Source organism: Ciconia boyciana, chromosome 13 (assembly GCF_034638445.1).
Source record: "Ciconia boyciana chromosome 13, ASM3463844v1, whole genome shotgun sequence".
Lineage (NCBI taxonomy): Eukaryota > Metazoa > Chordata > Aves > Ciconiiformes > Ciconiidae > Ciconia > Ciconia boyciana.
This window is the reverse complement of record NC_132946.1, coordinates 3,243,316-3,264,977: the sequence shown is the minus strand read 5'-3', so window position 1 is coordinate 3,264,977 and position 21,662 is coordinate 3,243,316. Positions and strand designations below refer to the sequence as shown.

At 57.4% G+C, this 21,662-nt stretch overlaps 2 protein-coding genes across 4 annotated transcripts in view; one reads left to right on the top strand and one right to left on the bottom strand.

The window, feature by feature from the left end:
• The window catches only part of SLC5A10 (solute carrier family 5 member 10), a 41,664-nt gene that overhangs the window by 13,081 nt on the left and 6,921 nt on the right, over positions 1-21,662 (top strand). For all 3 annotated transcript variants that reach the window (XM_072877948.1, XM_072877949.1, XM_072877950.1), the window contains 2 exons: positions 1,766-1,971; positions 4,296-4,431. In XM_072877948.1, coding sequence (XP_072734049.1) covers positions 1,766-1,971; positions 4,296-4,431 — 342 coding nt within the window. The remainder of the gene's footprint in view (positions 1-1,765; positions 1,972-4,295; positions 4,432-21,662) is intronic.
• FAM83G (family with sequence similarity 83 member G) lies at positions 1,847-19,713 on the bottom strand. The gene is made up of 5 exons (XM_072877946.1): positions 19,219-19,713; positions 12,235-12,402; positions 8,366-8,490; positions 6,109-7,555; positions 1,847-2,496 (listed from the first exon to the last, which is right to left on the bottom strand). Exons 1-5 carry the CDS (start codon positions 19,711-19,713, stop codon positions 2,077-2,079), a joined length of 2,655 nt encoding a protein of 884 aa, XP_072734047.1. The 3' UTR covers positions 1,847-2,076.

The following is a 21,662-nucleotide window of genomic DNA, read 5'->3' as shown; positions in this document are numbered from 1 at the left end:
GAGCCCGCAGGCTGCAGGCTGAGCTCCCGCTGCCCTGAGGTTTTTGCCTCGCTCTTCCATCTCAGCAGGCGTAGGTGTCGTGACTTGCCCGTGAACACCTTTGGGAAGGGAGCAGGCCTGCATCCCCGGGCGTGAATCTCTGCTTTCAGCGCTCGCCCTCTGCCTCTGGGGAGCCTTTGTTGGTGCCCAACGCCCATGCAAAGCTTGGGAGTAGCCCGTGCCTGGATAAACCAAGCGCTGGAGGGGGGCCAGGGCTGCTTGCACAAGAGCAGGAGTTTATAAATGCTGACTCCCCGTGAAATATGGGGGGGCGGTTTGCAAAGGGGGGGGGGCACAGTAGATGATGCCCCTTTGCGAACTCCCCAAAAGCCTCAGGTCAGGGGGGTTGCCCCTGGGATGGGGACGGGGCTGCAGGTCGGTTATGGAAATGGCAGGGCTGCAGGGAGAGAGCTGTCCTAGGGCAGGAGGGGACAACGGAGCAGGACGGGTGTCTTGGAAATTGGGATTTCCTCATGCTGGCACTTGATGGTGATCCCAGTGTCCAGCACCCAATGCTTGAGGGATTTGCTCTCGGTCTAAAGGCAGCAGCACTCATGGGCATGGTCCTGCAGGAGGACGACTTCTCAGGAGGGGGGCCGAGCTGGGGGTCTGGACCGCAGCCCATGGGCGGGGGCAGAAGGGATGCAGGATGTGACAGCTGGACCAGACGGGGGGAAATCCACCAAGGGATGCTCATGGGTCTTGCTTTGAGTCTCCCCTCTGTGAGACCCATGGAGGCCCCAGAGCCTCCTCTTTTCTCCTGAGCATCAGCAGCTGCTGTGGGTACGTGGGTGCCGACGCACCTCCCTGCTTATCTCCTCCATGGCCGCTGCATGGGTGGCCATGGCACGCGGGGGAGCGGGGCGGGTGCCTCCCCTCCCTCCCTCCTCTGAAAAGTGGTGCCTCTGGCTCCAAAATTCTCCTGCTGGAGGTACCGGGGGAGCTGCAAGGAGCGTTCAGCCCATGCCCCCCAGGAGCGGGGAGGCGGTGGGGGGCCAGGGCAGAGCCCGGGGCCGGGTGGCAGCTGCTGCCGGGGGCTGGCGGCCCCGGTGCAGGCAGGAGGAGCACCGAGGCAGCTGCCAAGGGCTCAGAGGCTCGCTTGCTAGGGCTTGTTCGTGGCACGTACTCCTCAGCGGGGCTCAGGCTACAGCCCAGCATTGGATCTCATTTCCTAGGAAAAATACAGTGAAGAGGGTCTTTTTTTCTTTTTCTTTTTCTTTTTCTTTTTTTTTTTTTTTTCACTGGTTGCTGGAGGTTTGGGGATGGAGCAGCACGGGGGGTGCTGGGGAAACGCTTAGAGGGGTAGAAAACATTTGGCCGGACACTCATGCCAAGGCACCTTGAGCTGTAGTATATCAAATCAAAGGCTACCTAATCTTACATTTTAATAGTCCTAGGTGAGTTTCCCCTGCTCTGGGACCAGGGAGCTTTAATAAACAGGTTGCTTTTACAGTACAAGGTCAAAAGAGGTGGGTCCCTTGAGGAGCCTTTGTCCCAGGATGTGGGTCACCCTCTGAAGGGAGGGCGGACTGTAACGGGACCTGCTGTGCAAAATGTTAATAGAAGAGTCTCTTAAATAACTAGAAGAAAACACGATCACGAATGAGCCTTCCCTCTCTGGGCAGCACTTCTGAGTTAATGAGTTGGCGAGCATTTTACCAGCTGATCTCACAGGCCACTGGGTTTTGCTCGACTCTAACCAGCCTCCCCCAATGATGCTTTCCAGCTTTTGATGAGATCGGAGGTTACCCCAACCTGGAAGAGGCCTATTTAAAAGCCGTGCCGTCCAAGATTGTTCCCAACACTACCTGCCACCTGCCCAGAGCGGATGCGATGCACCTCTTCCGAGACCCGGTCTCTGGAGATCTGCCCTGGACCGGGATGACTTTCGGGCTGTCTATCATGGCCACGTGGTACTGGTGCACCGACCAGGTAAATGTAAACAAGATTCCCCTGCCCCATGTAACATGGCGTTGCCTGGGGTCCAGGCACGCTCTACTACCATTCTCGCCCTGGAAGTCCACCTTCAATCAGCGGCTAGTGGTCCTTCTGGCTGGTGGTCTCGGGAGGCTTCTTTTTGGAGTCAATAGAAGCACCCGGGGCTCCCGCAACCCTGTTCTTGAGGTGCTTGGACTGGGACAGTTTGGAGAGCGGGATGCCGAGGGGTGTCCTCATCTCCTCGGTTGTCTTCTGGCTTTCTGGCAGGGAGATTAAGCGTTTGCTTGATGCTCTGGGGTTGCTTGGTGAGAGGTGGCTGGGCCGCGTGGGCTTGCTGGGGCTGAAGGCTTTGCTCTGCCAGTAGGGCTGGCTGCCTGCAATGGTCTTTTTGGGTTCGGCTCCATCCCCTCTGTATTTGGTGGCCCCGGGGGGTTTCTCGTGCGTCGGGGAGCAGGAGACCTCCTTGCCTGGTTCTCTGCCTGCGGAGTTCCTGGGTTGGTAGCGGTAGATGTGTGTCCCCTATTTGTTAAAGAGCAGAGAAAGAGATGAGCTACTGCTGTTGTAAGGATGCTGTTCCCCTGCAAGGACACCCCTTCACACGTCTGTGCCGCGGACTTGGTCCTCATGGACAAATCCCTCTGCCACTTGGTGTACTCCCTTGCCCAAATTCTTCTGAGACGGGTGGCAGCTCAAAACTGCCTCAAGTCTTAACTATTGCTGCTCGTCTGATTTCTTGCTCTGGGAATGCACTGTCCTTGCACATCGCAGCATCTCAGCAGCCACTTCCCGAGCAGCCCGAGCAGTCCCGAGCCAAGTCACTGCTGCCTGGAGATCCAGGACCAAGGATGCCAGCAGCATCTCAATGCCTTTTCTCCAGCAGCAACCTGAACACCTGTCTTAACCATCTAAGTGCTCATTTCAGGCCCAAAGAGCATTCAGTCATCCAGACCCAACCTGTGCGATTAGGTGGCTACCAAGATTAGATGAAAGGATGGAGGGTTGGGAGGGGAGGTGGGATCAGGAGACAATAGTGAGCTGCAACACCACTGCGGGGGTGGCTCTGATTAGCTGGGTTGAGAGACACGTTTGGATTGGGTCTGAGCACCATTAATCTTTATTCTGGACTGGGTAAGGCCTTAACGCACGGCTGTGGTCACCAGATATTTATCTTCCTCTTTGGGTGTGCCTGCGCCGCAATCTGGAGGTGTGATTGCACCCCGTACAGACGTACCCAGGCGAGATTGGATCTAGCGAGCGCAGGTGCTGATGGCAGGACGAGGTGGGGCTGGGAGGCTGCAGAGCTGGCTGCACCGACCTGCCCTGCCTCTGCCGCGACCTCCGCCGTGCCGCCAGGACTGCATCTCCACCGTGCTGTTGGCGTGGTCTCGGTCTTCAATCATTAGTCCAAATATCCCCATGGCCTCTCTGGTCCTCAGGCAGACACCTCCTGCTTTGACCAGGAGGGCTGCATTAAAGCCATTTAGCTTAGGTAATGCTAAATTGATTTAACTTTATTGCTTAAAATCAGTGCTAGGGTCTGAGATGCCTTCAGGTGGGGAGGACTAAGGGTGATTTAGCTCCTCTCCCTTCGAGGTCATCAGGCACCTGATGTGGTGCACACGTGGTGGGTCCTGCAGCTCCTGACATGCTCGGGCTCTTGGGCAGAAGTTAAACCACAGCTTCCCCAAGCATCCCACCCCAGGAACCGGCACCTGGCCCTCCTGCCCCCTGTGGCATAAGCCAGTGCTTGCTCTGGAGCAGCCAAATCCTGCTGGGTGCTGAGCACTTCTCTGTAAGCCTTTGGGGAGAGTCTGGGCTCTTTTAAAGCCAGCATTTCCTACGGATGTTGCCTATTCAAGAGACATTGCCTCAAAGCCCAAGGGCTGGCTGTACCACGGATGGACATGGCTTGGCCAGAGCTTTGAGGTGTGATGGTTTGAGCAGTGTGGGTGGTGGAGTTGTGGTAGGAGGAGGCTGGACTTGGTGTCCCTTTTATTGTGGGCACTCTTTGGGGAGGAGATTGAATAGAAGGGGCAAGAGGGGAGAGGATGGTGGTGGAGAATGGTTGATACTGGCAGGAGGACACGCTGCTGTGGTTGCACTGGGCTTTTGTGGTGCTGTGGCATAACACCAACCCGTTGCTGGTCTGCAGAGAAACCCAGCCTGTGGGTTGGGTACGCATCTACGCTGCGTTTGGGCCCGATGCCCAATGGCTCCAGCGTTTGGGGATGCTTGGGATGCAGTTTGGCAAGGAGGAGGCTGATGTGGACTAGGTGGTGGTGGTGGCTGCTCAGCCATCCGGCCCGGCTCTCCCACAGGTCATCGTCCAGCGGTCGCTCTCTGCCAAGAGCCTGAGTCACGCCAAGGCCGGCTCCATCTTGGCCAGCTACCTGAAGATGCTGCCCTTGTTTGTTATCATCATGCCAGGGATGATCAGCAGGGTCCTGTACCCAGGTAAGGGCCCTGCCATGCGGACGCAGAGCTGGCAGGACGGGTATCTTGCCTGTCACTAAGCGATGAATGGGAGGGGGGCTTGTCTGGAAACCTGGGGGGTCTGCAGGAGGGAGAGGGACAGGAGAGGACCTGAGTGTCCCCGGTGCTCTCCTTGTGCCTGCCGTGCATCAGCCAACGCTACTGTACTCTATTAACTGTGCGGCCGGGTGTGAACAGGGTTGCATATATTTAGGCAAGGCAATGCTCCAGGGATAACTTGGGTGCTGCGTTCTCGATGCGATGGAAAACATGATGTTTGCCCCGAGTGAGCCTCCGCCTGTGTTTTGGGCTATGCTGGGCTACGGGCCAGCACATAAGAAATGTGGACCCAGAATAAAAATGTTTGGTGGGGGTTGATGGTGATTGCTCTCGGATTCGAGGTTTCTACAGAGTTAATCGAGGATTGCTTTGGTTTATTATTTTTATACATGGGAGAAACTATTCTCTGCACACTTCCATCAGCTGAGTGCTGGCTTTCCTAACCCTGACAGCAGTTCGATTATCCACCTTTCATCAAAGGGCCAGAACAAGTTATTGCAGGAACACCAACCCACCTGGCCACGCCGAGCAAGGTGGCAGCCAGGACCTGGGTCACAGAGCATCAAAGGGCTCGGTGCTCCTCGCCCTGCACGGCTCTGCAGGGCGCGAGGGGATATTTGATGTGCGAGGATTAAAACCCTGCTCTGAGCTCTGTGTCCCTTGCTGGGAAGGGAGAAGCAAGTGGAGTCTGGGCTAGTAAATTTAATTCCCTGTAAACACAGATTAGATGCTCAGCTGGGGTAACCTCAGGTGGCTTCAGTGATTTCAGCTGCTGATTTAGCCCTGAGGGTTTGAATGCCCCGAAAACAGCGGGTGGGGAGCCTCGAGAAACCAAAATGCTTGGCAGTGGTGCAAGAGGCTGCAGCGCTTTGGTGGAAATAGGGGATTGACCCTGCCATCCTCCTGCCTGGATGGGGTGATGCTCCTGCTGCAGCGGGGATGCTGGCGTGCACCCCATACTCCAGCAGCAGGGATGCTGGCGTGCACCCCGTGGTCTTGCAGCGGGGTGCTGGCGTGCACCCCGTGGGGTGACAAGGTCTGGCGTCACTTGTGGATCAGCCACGAAGCTGCTGACTGCGATGCTCGCCCACGGAGGTTGCTGTCCCTGTTTCTCCGCTGTCTTGCTCTGCCTAATTATGTGTCCGAGTGCTTTTACTTTGATGCTAATCACCTTTGCAAGGAGCTAGAAAACAAGCCTGAGAAGGACACGCCTGCATGCACAGTCTGTCCCTGGCTGGGCATGATGCCACTGCTGATAGCCTGTTGGCCCAGTGGCTCCATCCCACAGCCCAATGCCACTGAATAATCTTTAATTCCCAAAAACCTCCTCTTTACCAGCCATTCCCATTGCACTCCCAGACACCAAGAGCTGTGGCATGGCTACCACCTTCCTGACCAAGAGAACCTCTTGGGTGACTCCTACCATCACCACGTGTAGGGCGTTATTGTCCTGTATGGGGAGTCTGATCTCAGCATCTATGATGCGACACCAAAGCTAGGGATGATACCACACCTTGGCTGAGCTGGCTGGGTCACCTCCAGGTTTGAAACCTTTGTAGGGTGAAGAAACATAGGGAAGGTTATAGCAAAAAGTCTTACCTGTGCGGCACTGCTGGGGTAGGAGCTGTTGCCATCCAGGATGGTGCGGGGCAGCACACACCTAATCTCCATGGCGTTGCTCCTCCTCTTCGTGATGTCCTCCGCGCGGACCTGCTTCAGGGATGGGAGGCTCCCCAAGGGGCTGAGGAAGGTTCCCCGGCTGATGTGAGGGTCGCTGAGCTTCCTCTGCATGGGCAGGATCTCCCCGTTGTGGGTGACGTCCGAGTTGGTTCGCCGGAGCGGCCCGTAGCGATCCCTCACCTCGAAGTACTCGTCTGAGATGGAGGAGGCGTTGGAGCGGCGGTAGCTGTGGTCAGCAGAGCTGCTGGAGTAGCTCTCCTGGTCGCTGAGAGTGATGTACTCCTCTTCCTCCTCCTCCTCCTCTTCTCCCAGCCCATTGTGGGTGCAGGGAGGCCCTCTGTCCTCCTGTGGCCCCACCACCGGCCGGTCTGGCTGGAGAAGGCAGGTCTCCATTGAAGCTCTGTTGGGGTTCTCCTCTGATTCCTGCTTCACACCCGCGTGGTCGGCTGGCGGTGGTTGTGTGTTGCCCTCTGGGGCAGCACCGCTGTCACAGGGCGTGATGACTTTGGTCACAAGGATGCCAACAGGGATGGTCCTTGGCTTTGGAACTGGGGTCTTGATGTCCTCCAATGTCTCCTCTGGTGGCTTCAAGCGGTGGCCCAACGGTGAAGCGCCAAACATTCCTGCTTGCTTCGTTGTCCAGCTGGTGCCTTCGATGGGGCTGGTAGCGGGGGCCGCAGGAGATTCCATGGGGGTCTGTGGGGCCTGTTTTTGGCAGGGGGACACCAGAGATGGCTCTTGGTCCAAGTTTTTCTTGGTCTCCATCTCCCTGTTCTTCAGCATCTGCCGGTGCTGGGCGCTGGCCTGGGAGACATCGCAGACTTTGATGCGGTTCATCTGCGAAAGCTTCACGTTCTTTATCTTGGGGTCAATAATATTGATGTAACCCAAGACTTCGCTCCCGGGCTCGGGGTCGGGCTCGACCCAGGTGGGCAGATAGTCAAACATGTTGGCTTTCTCCAGATTCAGGAGGCCGGGGTGGATGAGGAGGGAGAGGTCTGCCACGTCGCCGTGCCTGTCGCCTGCTTGGCCCTCGGGCATGGCTTTGCCTTTGTTGTCTGTCTTCTGGTTTTTGTCCCGGTTCTCGGATGAAGTCTTGCTAATCTGGTCGGTGCTCTTGGCCTTCACCAGGGCATATTTAGGGTTTATCAGCTTCTTCACCACGGCGTTGGCAGGGGTCACTGGCACAACGGAGGGCAGCGTTACGGGCTCGGGTTCGGGCTCTTCACCCATGGAGATGGACTTGAGGCTCACCCCCTTGGACATGAGGTACAGCTCCTGGAACTGCTTGTCGAACGCCTCCACTACTTGCCCCGAGAGGACCGTGATGACGTTTCGGTCCGTCCTTGCTGCAGACCAGGTGAAGCTGGAACAGAAACACATCAGCGAGCGCTCAGAGAGTTTCCAATAAATAACACGCCTCTCCCCAGCCCTGGCTTTCCCCAGGGGATTGATGGTGTTAACAGGGACATGGTCTTTCTGTAAATATTAATAATAATGAGATCGAAGAAAAAAAGCTCTCATCCCAAATTGGAAAGAAGGGTTGAAGTCTTGAGCACACCGAACTTGAAGTAAAAATAAAAGGTATTTGCTGTGGGCCACTTAGTTTTTCACTTTAGTGTTGGCTGCTTTTCCTTTCTCAGTTTGGGTTAGTTAAAAAAAGCGACTCATAAATGGATGTGTTTTTTGTTGTGGCCAGAAAGTAGGAAATGTTTCAGTTCCACATTTATGAAACTTGTCTTTTAGAGCTGAAAAGCTGATTGAGACTGAGCTACTTCTACCAAAGCAAGTTTTCACTTGGACAAATTGGAATAGACTTTGGGTAGGAAATGTTTAACTGGAAAAGCTGAGGTCAACATGAGAGCTAGGACAGGCTGCAGTTTGGTGCTTTTGTCCTTCCTTGTGCTCATCACGTCCGCTGGCAGAAGTACATGGTGTATCCCACCACCTCCGAGAAGGAGGGTGTCCTAGTCCTGGCCGTGGGGTGGTGGGGGCCCCTTGGGTCCCACTCCAAATCTCACACTGGCCTTGCAAAATCGTCTCGTGGGGGGGTGAGTCTGGGACGTGGTCCCAGGGCCAAGGCTGGGCAGGGACCAGGACCTGGACCACGTTAGTCCATGTCGGTCCTTTGACCAAGTGCTCTATGGGGTGGGCAAGAGGAGATACCACTGATTACCTGTAGGATCCACACATGGCCCGGTCCCCATCCACAAACATGAACTTCTGGGCCAAAGCCCCTTTGAACTTGGTGGCCGAGCGCGTGAAAAACTCTGTCCCCCCCGTGCTCCGGACTCGCAGGTTCTGTAAAGCAAAGGCAGAGGCGTGAGTAGGAGCAGGAGCAAAGGGCTGGTCTTCAGAGCATCCTTCACCCCTCCATCGATGCCCCTGCGGATGCTCCACAGCCCCTCCGAGGACTGGGAAATGCTCTTCATGGCTGGCTCAGAGGAGGTCGTGGTGATGGGAAGATAAAATAACTTGCCCAGGGCCACGCAGCGAACCGAGGACTTGGCTTCAAGAATTTCCTGCTTTGCCCATGTGTTGGGCAGTGTTTTCTACCTCTTGAACCTGGCGCTGCCCGTGTCCGTGGGTGAGCAGCGTGTGATACTGCTGCCAAACACTTTCCATCTCCTGCAATCTATGCAAATGCCACCATGGGAGAGGTGAATCTTCACCTCCTCCCCAGCGGGAGACGTACAAGGAAGGGTCTTTAGGGGGAGGTGGTGACCCCAGGACAGCGCACGTGGACCGGGTAGCAGCGGGCTTGTCCTCCACCAGGCTCCCCCCTTGCTACGCTCCTAAATCTGAGCATCTACCCTTGTTTTTAAGGGTGAGTGGGGAAAAAAAACCCCAAACAGTGGGGCAACATCTTTTCACCCTTGGGAAACGAAACTTGGGGACATGGGCCAAAAGGGCACATCCCACAGCGTGTCCCTGCGGAGGCGGCTGGGAGTGGGGCGTCCCCCCAAGCAGGGAGCCCAGGCACGGAGGGGCAGCCCTGGCTCTGAGAAAATGGTTTTTTATCTTCAGTCTGGCTCATGCCTCTGTGCTTTTCTCTGGAGGGCACCAGCACATTTTTGCAGCTGAGCAGATAGCATCTTTCACTGCAAATGGTCTCCCTTGGGTGGGGAGAAAATATTTTCTTACGAAAGCACCTGCGTTCCTCCTGTTCCTGCCGGAATGTTGGTAATGCCATTGCTAAAGGCACCGTGTCGTCACTAGGTCATGCCCTCCATGGTTGTTGTTTTGTTGTTGTTGTTGTTTTTTTTAAAAAAAAGCTTTTAAAAAAGAAAAGAAAAAGGCACCAGAAGTATTTGTCCTCCCCACCTCTAGCATTCCTCATCTGCTTCCCTGGGGTCTCCTCTCTCCCTGTGGACCACAACCCAGCGCAGCCCTAAGCCTGGGTGCGAGCCGAACTCGGGCACCCCTGGTCCCCACTCCCACGCGCCTGGCAGGAGGGACGGTGATTCAACGCTGTTTTTTAGTGTGATGCAAAAGCAAAGGCTCTCCTGGCTGAGTTTCCAGGGAAGTTTTATGCACTGAGTGCAGAAGTTTTTCTTCTTTTTTTTTTTTGGTGCATTTGATTTTTTTTTTTTTGCTAGTGTTTGCCTTTTTGCCTGGTGTGGCTGGGGGGGAAACTGGTGCTGAGCAGCCCAGTGCCTGGCGGCGGGCAGCACTGAGGGTGCTGGGGGCTAGCTGGCAAACAGGTTGGGGTGGCAATTCCTGTCCCTGTCCTGTGCTGTCCCGACACGTGGGGCTGCCAGGAGAGCGGTGGTGCGCGGGCTGCATGCCGACCTGCTGCTGGGTAGTGCTTGCACCCAAGGCTGAGTCCTCTGCCCATGGCCAGCCCGTGTCCCTGGCTCAGGGCTCTCCCAGGGTGTTGCTCTCTCCCGCTCGGAGCCAAACTTTTGTACAAAGGCACAAAGTAGCCGTGGGTTTTTCTCAGGTAACACCCAGGGGAACAAAAGCTCCCCAGAAGCAAGGTGCCGGTTACCTTTCCCTTCCTCCTCGCTCCCGTGTATCGCTGCTGTTAAGTAAGATCTGTTTATTTAATCTCTCCCAAGACGAGCGCGCAGCAAGCGAGCGCCCAGCGCTGTGGCCGGCAGCCAAGCCCGGGATGGGGTGAATCACTCCCCAAGCACTCATCGTTGCTCAAGGAAGCGACCGCCTTGCCCAAGCCGGCTTGCTAATTGCAAAGCACGGAAGGCACTGAGATAACGACGTACCTTTCGTTAGCATCCCCTGGCTTACGAAGCAGCTCCCAGACACTGCCCTAGTTTCCTCACAGCCTCCTGCCCTGCTGCATCCCATGCCAGCAAATTGGCTGCAATATGTGGCAAATCCCAACTTCTAGACATTTGCCGAGCTCTGCAGATGTTCTCCTGCTTTTCCAGTCCTACCACCGGGTTGCTAATGTATTAAAACACTGGCGTGCGTCAGCTCTGGCTTTTCTGGTCTCGGAGCAGCAGCAGTCTGCAGGATACCAGACCCTCCAGGGAGTTTGGACGCGGGTAAAAGCTCAGCTGAGTCTGCTTTAATTGTTGTGAGCAGCAATTAAGGAGGGTCAGCAGCCGGGGAAGGCACAAGGCTCGGCCAAACGGTGCTTTCGGCTCCTTGGGGTGGGGGTCCCCGAGTCTCCCCTGTGTCCCGGCCCCGCTCCAGCCTGGCATGAAGGTGTCGTGGCTCCTGCGTGTTCCTGCCCAGCTGGGGGTTCGCCCTCACCGTAAGCAAATTTGGCGAGCTTGCCCAGGCATGGGCCTCCCTGCCAGCCATTTGGCAGCCAGCGCATGTGGCCGGGTGACGTCAGGCGCAGAGACATCGCCTTTCTGCCGAGCAACAGGCGAGGCTGAGCGGCTTGCAGCTGGCGGGTGAGGTACAGCCAGGAGAGGGGTGTTTGCAAGCCCCGAAGTGAAACTGCCGGGCTGCTCCGGCGTGTTTGCATCCAATGCTGGTGATGGGAGCGTTGCACCCAGCAGAGAGCCCGGGACTCTCTCCTGCGGCTGGAGCAAGGGTCCCTGCTCCCGCTGCTGCTCTTGAGGCTGATACAACCCCCCACCCTCTCCTCTGCCCCTTCGTCTTCCTCCACCTTTGCACGAGCACTGCTCAAGGTGATTTTCTCTGCACGCACAGGGATGTATAAGGGGTTTGGGGCACTTTGGGCTGGGGACCGAGCCCCCGCGCTGCCGGGCATGCCTTGTGCTGCTTCACCTTCCCTCGTTTCAAACGGGATTCGTGCACCGGAGCAACGTCACGCGCAGCTGCCAGCACCTCCGGGGCCAGGTGAACGTGGCGTGTGCGGGCAGATCTGTCCCGCCGGTGTGCTGCCAGCCGGGGCCGGCGTCACGGCTGCCCGGTGCAGGCAAGAGTGGTGAGGGCATCCTTGGCAGCTGCCAGGGCCGCAGGCGGCGTGGGTGCCTCCCTGCTCCACTCCCGGCCCCGTGCTGGGGCGGAGGCTCCAGAAAAGGGGAAAATCGAGTTTTTTAATTCCAGCCTCTGACTTGCGGAAAAGCCCGAAAGCGAGAGAACCGGCCGGCGGTTGCTCCTGCCAGTCCTGCCCCTGAGGCAGGAGCAGGCATGGGGCTGGCGACAGCAGGGATCCGGCCCTGGCAGAGCATCCTTCCTCTTGCGCCTTTCTTCTTGCCGGCTTGTTCACCAGGAGGAGCTGAGCACGTAGGTTTGCCTGGGGCTTTGCAGTGCCCTGCTTGAGCCGTACCTACTCTTGTGGGGCCGCAGCTCCCTGAACACCCCTCTGCCCCAAAGCCAGCTCTGGCTGGGTACCAGCAGCCCCCCGGGCTTTCTGCATCCAGCTTTGCTGGGTGGAAATCCGTGTCCCCATCTCTCATCCGTTCCCTTCCATCCTGCTGCTCCTGGATTTGGGCATCACCTTCAGGCTTAGCTACAGGAAAAATGGACTAAACTCACCTAGCACTGCCCAAAGTTTGGGGGTTGTGATCTCCCCAAGGCAGGAGGGAGCAGGGCTGATAGCTCTGATTATGTCCCTGTGTTGGAGGAGGTCACCCGGCCCCAGACCCTTCAGGCCATCCTTACCTTCAAGTGTCCGGTGTGCATCTGGGCTCGTTCGCACATCTGGAGGAAGTGCTTCACGTTGGTCTCATCCAAAATGATGTAGACTCCCACTTTCCTTTTGAAGCCCGCGTCCAGGAGGTCCTTGAAGATGTCTACATCGGTGAACATGTCCATGACCACCGCGATGACCTGGAGAGGGGAGAAGAGAGATGAGTCTGGGTAGCATGGCTGGGTGACAACCCCAAGATGTAGCTGGTGCTTGGGTGAAAGCCGAAGCAACGTCCTCTCTCTCTAGGAGGTTGGGGTTAGGTGTGGGGGAGCCCAGGCTCCCCCCGGTCCGGCCAGCCCGAGGGCGGAAAGCAGGAGCCCCCAGTCCCATTCCTCTGCTGTCACTACGGGAGCTTTGGTCTCCGGTGGTGGCCTGTTGTATAATATACTTGTCAAAAATTGGTTTCTGAGGGTGAATCTAACTTTTTTGCCTTTAACAAACATCACGCATTTCAAAGTCCAGTTTCTGGCTGAAAAGTTTGGCGGCCCTTTTCTATCGGCACTGCCTGCGGCCCCATTGCGCGGAGCACCAGAAGGGGAAACCTGCGACGCAGTGACGTGTCTGTCTGTCCCAGGGCACGTTGCATGGGATGGAGTCCCCCCGCTGTCTCTGGGGATCTCATGCATGCTTGTGTTGAGAGAAACAGTATAAAAACTAGCTAAAAGTGACTCTAAGCTTGGTAGAAAGTATCTAGACACCCCTGAGGAGCATTCAGGAGTTGCAGTGACTTTTAATATCTTTTAAAAAACCAGGCCTGGGTGTGAGCTGACCAGGTTGCTTGAAAGCAGCCGGGAGCTGGCAGCTCCCAGTGCCTGCGACCGGTTGCTGTTCCAAGTCCAGGGTGCTGCTAGCAGCGACGTGGTTGGGTTCAAGGTCAGCTCTCCACCGTGAGGCCAGAGCAGGGGCCTGGGCGCAGGCGGTGTTTCTGTCATCGGTGCTGCTGATGTCTCTCTTGGTCTTGCTGGCTGGCCCTTGCATGCCTGGGAGCCCTTGGGGTGCTGCTTCTGCTGCCCAACCCCCCTGCGAGCATCCCTCCTTCCTCCCAGGCTGTATGAAAGCGGAGCAGAGCCGGGGTGACGGTGCCAGCACCCCGTGCAGTGACAGTAGGGTTTGGCACATGGCAGCGTCACCGTTCTTTGCAAGCTGGAGCTGCCTTTGTACCCAGGGCGTTTGCTGCTGTGGCGGGGCCAGGGCGAGTCCTGCGTGCGATACGAAGATGCGTCTGTGCCGCGTCCAGCCGTGCTGGGATTTTGCTGGGATGGCTGCCTAAGCACCAAAGTTCACTCCACGCCCATAGATTTTGCTTTCCTGGAGATGGCATCACCCATGACACAACGGTGAGCAGCAACGGTGCAGCACGAGACGTGTGCAGGCAAAGGGGCTGGAGGCAGCTGCCTGCAGCCCAGCTGAGCATCTTGGTGCAATCTCCGGGGTAGCAATAGGGCAGCGCAGCCACGTCTGCCTCCCCTCATCCCGCACGGGGTGGCAACAGCCACGCAGGAAAGCAGCTTGTCATCGGGGCACTCGTGTGTCATCGTCCCATGCTCGGAAACCCATCGGTGCCCCCATCTCTGCAGCTGTTTTGGAAGGTGCCCTGAGCTGCGGAGAGATGGGTGATGGCTCTGAGCCCCTGCACCTCTCGGACTTCTGCCCTTCGGGAGGGCTCCACTGGCTGCAGCGCATGGCTGAGCCGGGGAGGACACCAGCATGGGAGCGTGCACACCTTGGGGTGACACAGGGAGACCCTGGGATGCTCCTCCCTTGGGAGGGAAAGGATCAGGATGGTGCTGGGCGCTTGCACACTCAGGCACGTCCAGCCCAGGGCTCTCAAAGCACCAAGCTGCCTTTTAATTAATTTTGTGCCACAGGAGGTGGAGAGCTCTAATTAAGAAGAGGATCGTGCGTTATGACACTGCCAGCTCTTCCCTTCCTTTTCTGCAGGCAATGGGGCGAGGAGCGAGGCTATATGGGGAGCCCCAGCCCACAGCACGTCCGATGCCGCCCCGACCTCCCAACCCCAGCCACGTACAAGTGTTTCGGGAAGTGCCAGCAAGCCGAGCGAGAGGGGACGTTACAGCTCTGCCACTCGATTTTAACTGAATTCCCATTTATCCTCGCTCAAGAGCCTCTCAACAGGCTTTGCCATGAAAGGATAAATCCTCACTCCCTCGCGCATGAGCTCATGTGTTTTGCACGTCCTCGTTGTCCTGGTGGGGAAACTGAGGCAGAAAACTGGGTGCCTGCTTTGCATGGGCTGCCCAGCGAGGGCTGCGCTCGTCTCGCCGATGTAAAGTGGGACAGGTTCAAAGCTACTCTTAAATCTCAGGGCTTGGCTTTTCCATTTACAGCAAGTAATCGGGGAGGAGCTGTGCTGTCTGCTGCGAGTCGCAGGTGAGGGACGCCTGAGCTGGGACGGCATCTCCCCGGCTTGAGGAGGTGGGTTTGGTGGCAGATGTTTTGCTCCCATCTCTGACACCGATGCTCCCTGCAGCCATGGTCATGTCACTTTGCCTGGGCGCCATATTTTCTCTGGGGAATGTTGAGGGCTTATAAAATGGGGATGAGAATAGTATTGGCCTTCATTCTGGGAGGAAAAGGGCATTTTCCCACTGCAGTCCTGGCATTCCCAAGGCCTTGGCTCTGAAGACAGGAAGGTGCTTTGCAGGGGCGCGGGCAGGACACGGTGATGTCCCACGTCCCAAGCACCGCTCACATGGGGATGGCGAGCAGGCAGCGCATTGCAGGCAGTCACCCAGGGCGGCTGGCTCGGACAGCAGGGAGGCAGCCTGGCTCTCACCCGCTTGCCCGCATTTTCAACCCAATTCCTCCTGCTCGGCTGGTGCATCCTGTCGCCGCTCAGCGGTTCTGCTTCCCTCCCTGCCGCGTCCTGCCTGCAGGACAGGCTTGGACTCGATTTGTCACCGGGATCTCACACCAGCGTGCCAGCGCTCTGCCCTAGCACGAAATGGGCCAGGAGAGTGAGGACGGTGCTGGCAGCGCTCCCAACACAGTGACTGTCCAGGGACCGCAGGGGTGAAATCTGCTGCTGGGCTGCCTGCGCTTGAACCTCGGCTGGGACCAGCTGGGTCTATGCCAAACCCAGGTACAGGGTTTAATCTGCAAAGAATGGAGGTCTGTCTGCTCCGGAGAAGTGAAATCCTGTGTGCTATTTGCTTCCCAGCCCGGGGAATGGGAGTGTCTGGAGCAAGCCGTACCGTCCTGCTGCGGGGAGCGAGCTTGGCACCCTTGTCCCCGTCACCTCTACCAGGGCAGCGCTCAGTGCCCCTCATGCTCGGTGCCGGGGAGGTCCCCGGCAGCAGGAGAGCCGCACCTCTTCCCAAAGCCCCTTTGCCACTGCGTCATCCCAGGAAGCTTTGCCATCCCTTTGCCATTCATCTGGAGGGTGTGGAGAAGACCAGCCTCAAATCTACAGCCAGATGCTCCCAGCGCCCAAGCGGGTGATGCTTTTCTTCCCAGGGCCCCAGGAGCTGCCAAGATCCATTGGATGCAGCGGATGTGCAGGTGCCGGGTCCCGACACCCCGAGGAGCGGTGAGCTTCGCGTCCCCTCGGACCCTGGGCAAATGATGTTGGGATCCTTCTGAACGGCTTTGATGAGCACATAAACTGCAGGATCATGTTTTATAGAGGAAATTACAGCTCTTTATTAGCTCATTCTGAATCATCAGATAATGACTTTTGGGGCACACCACGTGGGCATTTAATAAATTAGGCAGGCACCAAGGCACAATTAGAGGAAGCATGTTGGGATGAGGGAGAGGTGGGACAAGTAACATTAATAATTGCTCCCCCCGTCAACCCTTTCATCCAGGAATGGCAGAAGGTTTTGTAAACAGTAATTAATAGGCCCTCCCAACCTTTGCTGGAAGTTGCTCAGGGCAATTATATCACCACAATCCCAACCTGGAACCTCAAGTGCAGAGAGGAGGTCAGACTCACTGCTGTCTCTGGTGGCTTTTGGCCAAGGTCAGTGTTTTCAGCCTGCTCTGGTTTCTGGTCAGATAGAGCCAAAATCTAGAGAAGAAGAGAGGAGGAGAGAGATCTTCCTCCCTACCCATCCTGTGAGCTTTGCAGCCCAAGGGGATCCGCATCAAGGGAGGGATGGCCATGCCACGGCTGGACCTGGTGAAGGTCTCCAGGGTGAAGCCCGGTGCTGCATTGGCACCTCCGTTCATTGGCGACAAAGATGGGGATTTGCTGGGAGAGCAGGGACGTGGCCACAGGATCCTGCCTCTCTTCTCTCCTGTTTATTCCCAGAAAGAGGAGGGAATCATTTGCATCCCCTGCTCCAGCTTGCCTGGGTTTGCCTCTCTGCAGAGCAAAGCAGAGGCTCTGAACTCAGCAGCGTTTGGCCTTCTTCCTGCAAGCACGTAGGTTCACCTGCACCATCAAAGGGGCCTCAAATCTCAGCTCTTGGCTCCCTCGCCCCAGCTTTGAGCTGCCGTGAGCCTACCCAGCGTCAGCAGCGCTCGCTTGGGCTCTGAACTTTCCTCGGCCAGGCTGTCTGTTGGGCGAACTTTGCTCTTCTGTCCATGAGACAGCAACCCACGTGGCGGTGTTTGGTGTTTGGCATCCGAGAGCATTGCGGACCAAGTATCTTTGACAGCGGCTGGAGCAAGGTGCATCCTCTGGCATGCAATACTGAAGCTCTCCCAAGCCCGTGCTCTTTCGCAGGCAGATGCAGAGCACTGCCATTACCCGGTGGGATGGGACAATTCGGCAGGGATCTCCACAGGGGTGGCCCAAGGGATGCTGCAGGAAGGACGGGGCACGTGGCCAGCCTACGTGACATCTGATGGAGCGGCAGCCAGACCGTCCCTCTGTCCGCTCTCGGCTTTCTCAGCCAAACCTTTTCACCTCCGAGCTGCCGTGAAGACCTTAAGCCTCAGCTGAAATGTGTGGGTGCAGAGGAGGGTGGTCTAGCCCAGCGTCCCCACGCTTCGGAGCACCCACACCAGCGGTCACCCGGGCTCAACTGCATGATAGCAGGTTCAGCTGCAGTAACTGCGGTCCTCGTATATGGGGTGGGAGACCTCTGGAAGAGCCCCACTTGTCAGACCCTGTAACTCCTGCCAACCCCAGACCCTGGAGGCTGCAGGTTTGAAGCACGCGCCCATCTCTACGTTTCCTGGGGGGCCATAGGCTCCAAGCAGGCTCCTGCATGTCACCGGTGGTGTCACCACATCTCATCCCACCCGCGGGTGCCAACCGGACCAGGAGGCAGAGCCCAGCCCCGTTCATGGGACTTCAAGGTACCAGTGACAAGTGCGGCAGCATCAACTGTGGCCACGTCCCTGCGGCTTGGAGAGGCTCCAAGAGAGGTGGGGACGGTGCAGGCAGCAGGGCCTGGCAGATGCCTGACTCAACCGCCCAGCTCTGCTGAGCAGGAGGGTGGTAGGATGACTCAGGAGATGCCGTTTGTCTGGGGGCAAGTGGGAAGTGGTGAGTAGGCAAAGCTAGGCAGGAGCTGCAAGCCCAGGTGAGACGCAGCTGGAAAGACCCAAAGATGAGACATAGATGAGACATGATTTGTAGCCGGGGAGTTCTCCCCATCCTCCATCCCATGGGATTTCAGCCCTCCCTTCCCTCTGCTCTCACTGCAAAGCCCTTTGGTGGGGAAAATGTCACAGGTAAGGACAGGTCACCTCGACTTTTGCAAGGTGACAGTGGCCAGAGACGGCTCCCATCGGCAGCGGGGCAGCCCCGATCCCCGGCATCAGCCGTCCCTGTGAGCCAGCTGGCTCGGACGCGTTGGGAGATCAGTTTTCCTGCCTGAGCCGGGGCTTTTCGTGCTCAGACCCCCGGCCCTCTGGTCCTGGAGAGGCTCTGACGGCTGCATGCCACCAGGCTTCCCTCTCTTCTGCCAGGGTCTGCGAACCCCAGCACTGTCCCTGGTCCCAGCATGGGGGTCTCCAGAGCCAGGTAGACCTGACGCATCCCAGCCTGCCTCCCCCTGCTCCGCAGCCACCTGGGCAGTCTCCCTTGTTTTCCTGCTGGAGCATCTCTGAGGTTGGGATGCTCCTCCCTCAGAGCTGGATTCCTCAAGGGAGCGGATGCACAGAGCTAAAAGGGCTTCAACCAGCAACACCACGAAACCAGCAGGTACCGACCCCTCCCGCGCTTCCCAGCTGGGACACCGGGAAATACCAGCAACCTCTGCCCACCACCGCTGGCGTTCAACGCATGCCGTCATCTCCCTCCTTCCCTGGTCCTCCTGCCCATGACACCAGCCTGACCCCGTCGCTCATCCGCCCCAACTCCCTGCTCCTTGGTTTGATGCCACGGGGAGGACAAGCCTCAACCCAAATCCCAACCCCAAAGAGGGGGGGCTGCCATTAGCCGTGCTACCCCTTGGCATCTCCCCAGCCTTGTCCTGCATATCAGCTCATCGTTTTCCTCTTAAAGCCCGGACGAGGCTCGGAGCACTGTGGCTACCTCAGGCCAAGCTTGACCCTCATATACGCGAGTGCCAGACCAGCGGCTTTGGCTGCTTTGCCCCGGGGCTGAGTTTGGCTCCTCCAGTTCCTGCGTGTTGCCGCATGCGGTCACACAGGGCTCTGGGAATAACGATCGTGGGGTGCCTGGGCCCGTGGGCTTGCAGCTGGGAAGCAGCTCAACCCATTTTTCTCCCCGGTGGTTTTCCCCACAGCCCCGTAGGGACCCCAGGATTAACGATGCCGCCGTACGGATCACGGGAAGGGTCACATTGCTCCCAGGGAGCGTTGGACCAGGCTAACAGCATCTTCAGCAAAATCTGATCCCCAAATATTGATTACGCTGAATGAACATGGAAAAACCCCAGCACTTGACCCCGATGCCTTTGCTTGGGCAGAGTTCCCAGCAGGACGGGGATTACCTGGCTGAGCAGAATTTTAGGATCTACCCTCAGCAGAACAGCCCGGGGCAAATCCTGCCCGGTCCCCGCGGCACACCTCACCTTCTGAGCCTGGCAGATCATCTTCCGCACTACCTCCTTGATGTGCGCTTGCCCCTCGATGGGTGGCTGCATGTAGACGGTGGCACGGGTGACCCCGCGGTAGGCGATGGTCTCGGGCCAGCCGAGGTCCAGCTGGGGGATGGAGCGGTCGGACCTCTGGGGCCAGTACTCCAGGGAGGGGGCCACGTCCTGCTCGTCCCCTTGGCTGTTGCGATCGCCTTCGCTCTCCCCTGCGCTGCTGCCGTGGCGCGGGATGAACTCGGCGCCGGGGTCGTACGTCTCCAACGTGTCCAGGATCTTCTTTAGCTCCAGCTCAGAGAGGAAGTCCCTGATGTTCTCCTTCTTCAGGACCTCATAGAAGGCATCAGGGCCACGGGAGGCCAGTGCCTCCAGGGCCAGGCGTTGCTCCTCGCTGTAGAAGAACTCGGGCTTGGACTCGCTGGACCTCCAGTTGACGTGGCTGTCGTCCAGGCACTGCACCTGGGAGAAAGCCATGGTGACCACGCACGCTGGTACCGTCTCCGAAGGGAGCTCTGTATGATCAGCGAGCGCCGGATGCCGACAATAAATAAGGAATTAATTATTCCCCAGTCTTTTCAATACACGATTTGCTTTGCTTCGCCCTCCCCGGCTCAATGCACAGCTGGGGAAACACGCCGCTCCCTTCTCCACCGGCTCCTGCCAGGCCGGAGCTCTTCTCCACTGGGGAGGAGGATTCGGTTTCTTGCTTGCTCCCGGCTCTGCACGGCGAGCGGGCTCCAGGCAAGGAAAACCTGGAGCTTCCCACGGCCGGGGCTGCGCGACGGGGCAGAGACGGCCCCGGGCGCACGTGCACCGCCAGGAAGGTCCTCTACCTCCGGGTCCACGCTCTTCTCATCGTCTGCTCTTTCGAGACAATGGTAATACCAGATAAAATAAAAAGTGGAAAGCAAACGAACAACAAAAAAAGGCTTAACAGAGGACAGAGAAAACAAGATTTCTCGGCTCAAACGCCGTCCCTGGTTATCGTTCCTGGAGAACTGGGTCAGCCAGTGGGTTTTGCGGCAGCGAATGTCTCCGTCAGCCTCTTGTGCATCGCCCCGGCTGGCAGGCTGATTATTTCGGGCTCCTGCCAGCGTGAAGTGCCGGGCCTGGACAGGTAACAGCAAGAAGTGAAAAGAGGAAAAGCAAAAGAGTGATTCATCGCTCCGCCCTGCCCCACCTGCAGTCACATGCTGCCTTCACACATTCCCGGCCCTGCCCGCACATTAACTCTTTCGGCTGAGGCTGTCCTCACACCTCCGCCCGGGCCGAGAGGCCCCGGGACCGTGCGGGAGCGGGAGGCCGGTGGGCGGCTGGGGAGGGGTTTGGGTGTTTGTCTTAAAAACAAACAAAAAAGCGTCTCTCCCCTGAAATCTCCCCCTCTCTCGGTGTGCCGGCTGGGAAGTCAATATTTTCCAGGAAAGCGGCTCTGCCTCGTGGTTAACCCCTCCTGCGCCGAGCGCAAGGACCCCTGTGCTAGTGCGGGAGCTTGGAGCCCGGGTGGGTCCCGGGGGCAGCACCGGGTCCGAGCTGCCATAGTGGTTCAAAGCTGTGCCGGGGGGGTTTAGGCTGGACATTAGGAAGCGTTTCTTTACCGAGAGGGTGGTCAAACCCTGGCACAAGCTTCCTAGAGAGGTGGTCGATGCCCCAAGCCTGTCAGTGTTTAAGAGGCATTTGAACAATGTCCTTAATAACATGCTTTAACTTTTGGTCAGCCCTGAAGCGGTCAGGCAGTTGGACTAGATGATCGTTGTAGGTCTTTTCCAACTGAAATATTCTATTCTATTCTATTCTATTCTATTCTATTCTATTCTATTCTATTCTATTCTATTCTATTCCCTCCTCTGCTTTGGCACGAGGTTTGCAGCAGGGACTCGATCGCAGCATTCAACCTTGCTATGGCAGATTGCGTTAATAACTGGGAGATGGGCAAAAAACCCCACCCTGAATTCATCAGTTGGTGTTCACAACCCAGAAGCATGGAGCTTTCTACTTGGAAACTCAGCCAAAGATGAATTTCAAGAATCGGGGTCAGATTCTTGCACCGATGCAAAAAAGGAAAGTGCCAGGGGCTGCGTCTCACTCCCTCGCGTTGGAGCAGCTCATCTGGATTCGCAGCCGTGTAAATGAGAGCCCCGCTTGAGTCAGGCTCCCAAGGCGAAGCCGCCCGTCTGCCCGGGTGCTCGGCCATCAAAGCGCTCCTCTCTGCAGACATGGTGGCCATGCAGTGTCCCGGCTGCCCTCTCCCTGGCCGGGGCTCACAGCGTGGCGAAGCGCCGAGGCCAGGGAGCATTTGGAAGGAAAAATGAGTCAGAAATGCGCAGAAAGGGGAGAAACTCCAGCGGGGCTTTCTCAAAGTTGGGCTGTGCAGGCTGAGCCGATACCCACGCAGCTTTAAGTTACAGTAATAGACTGCTGAGGGG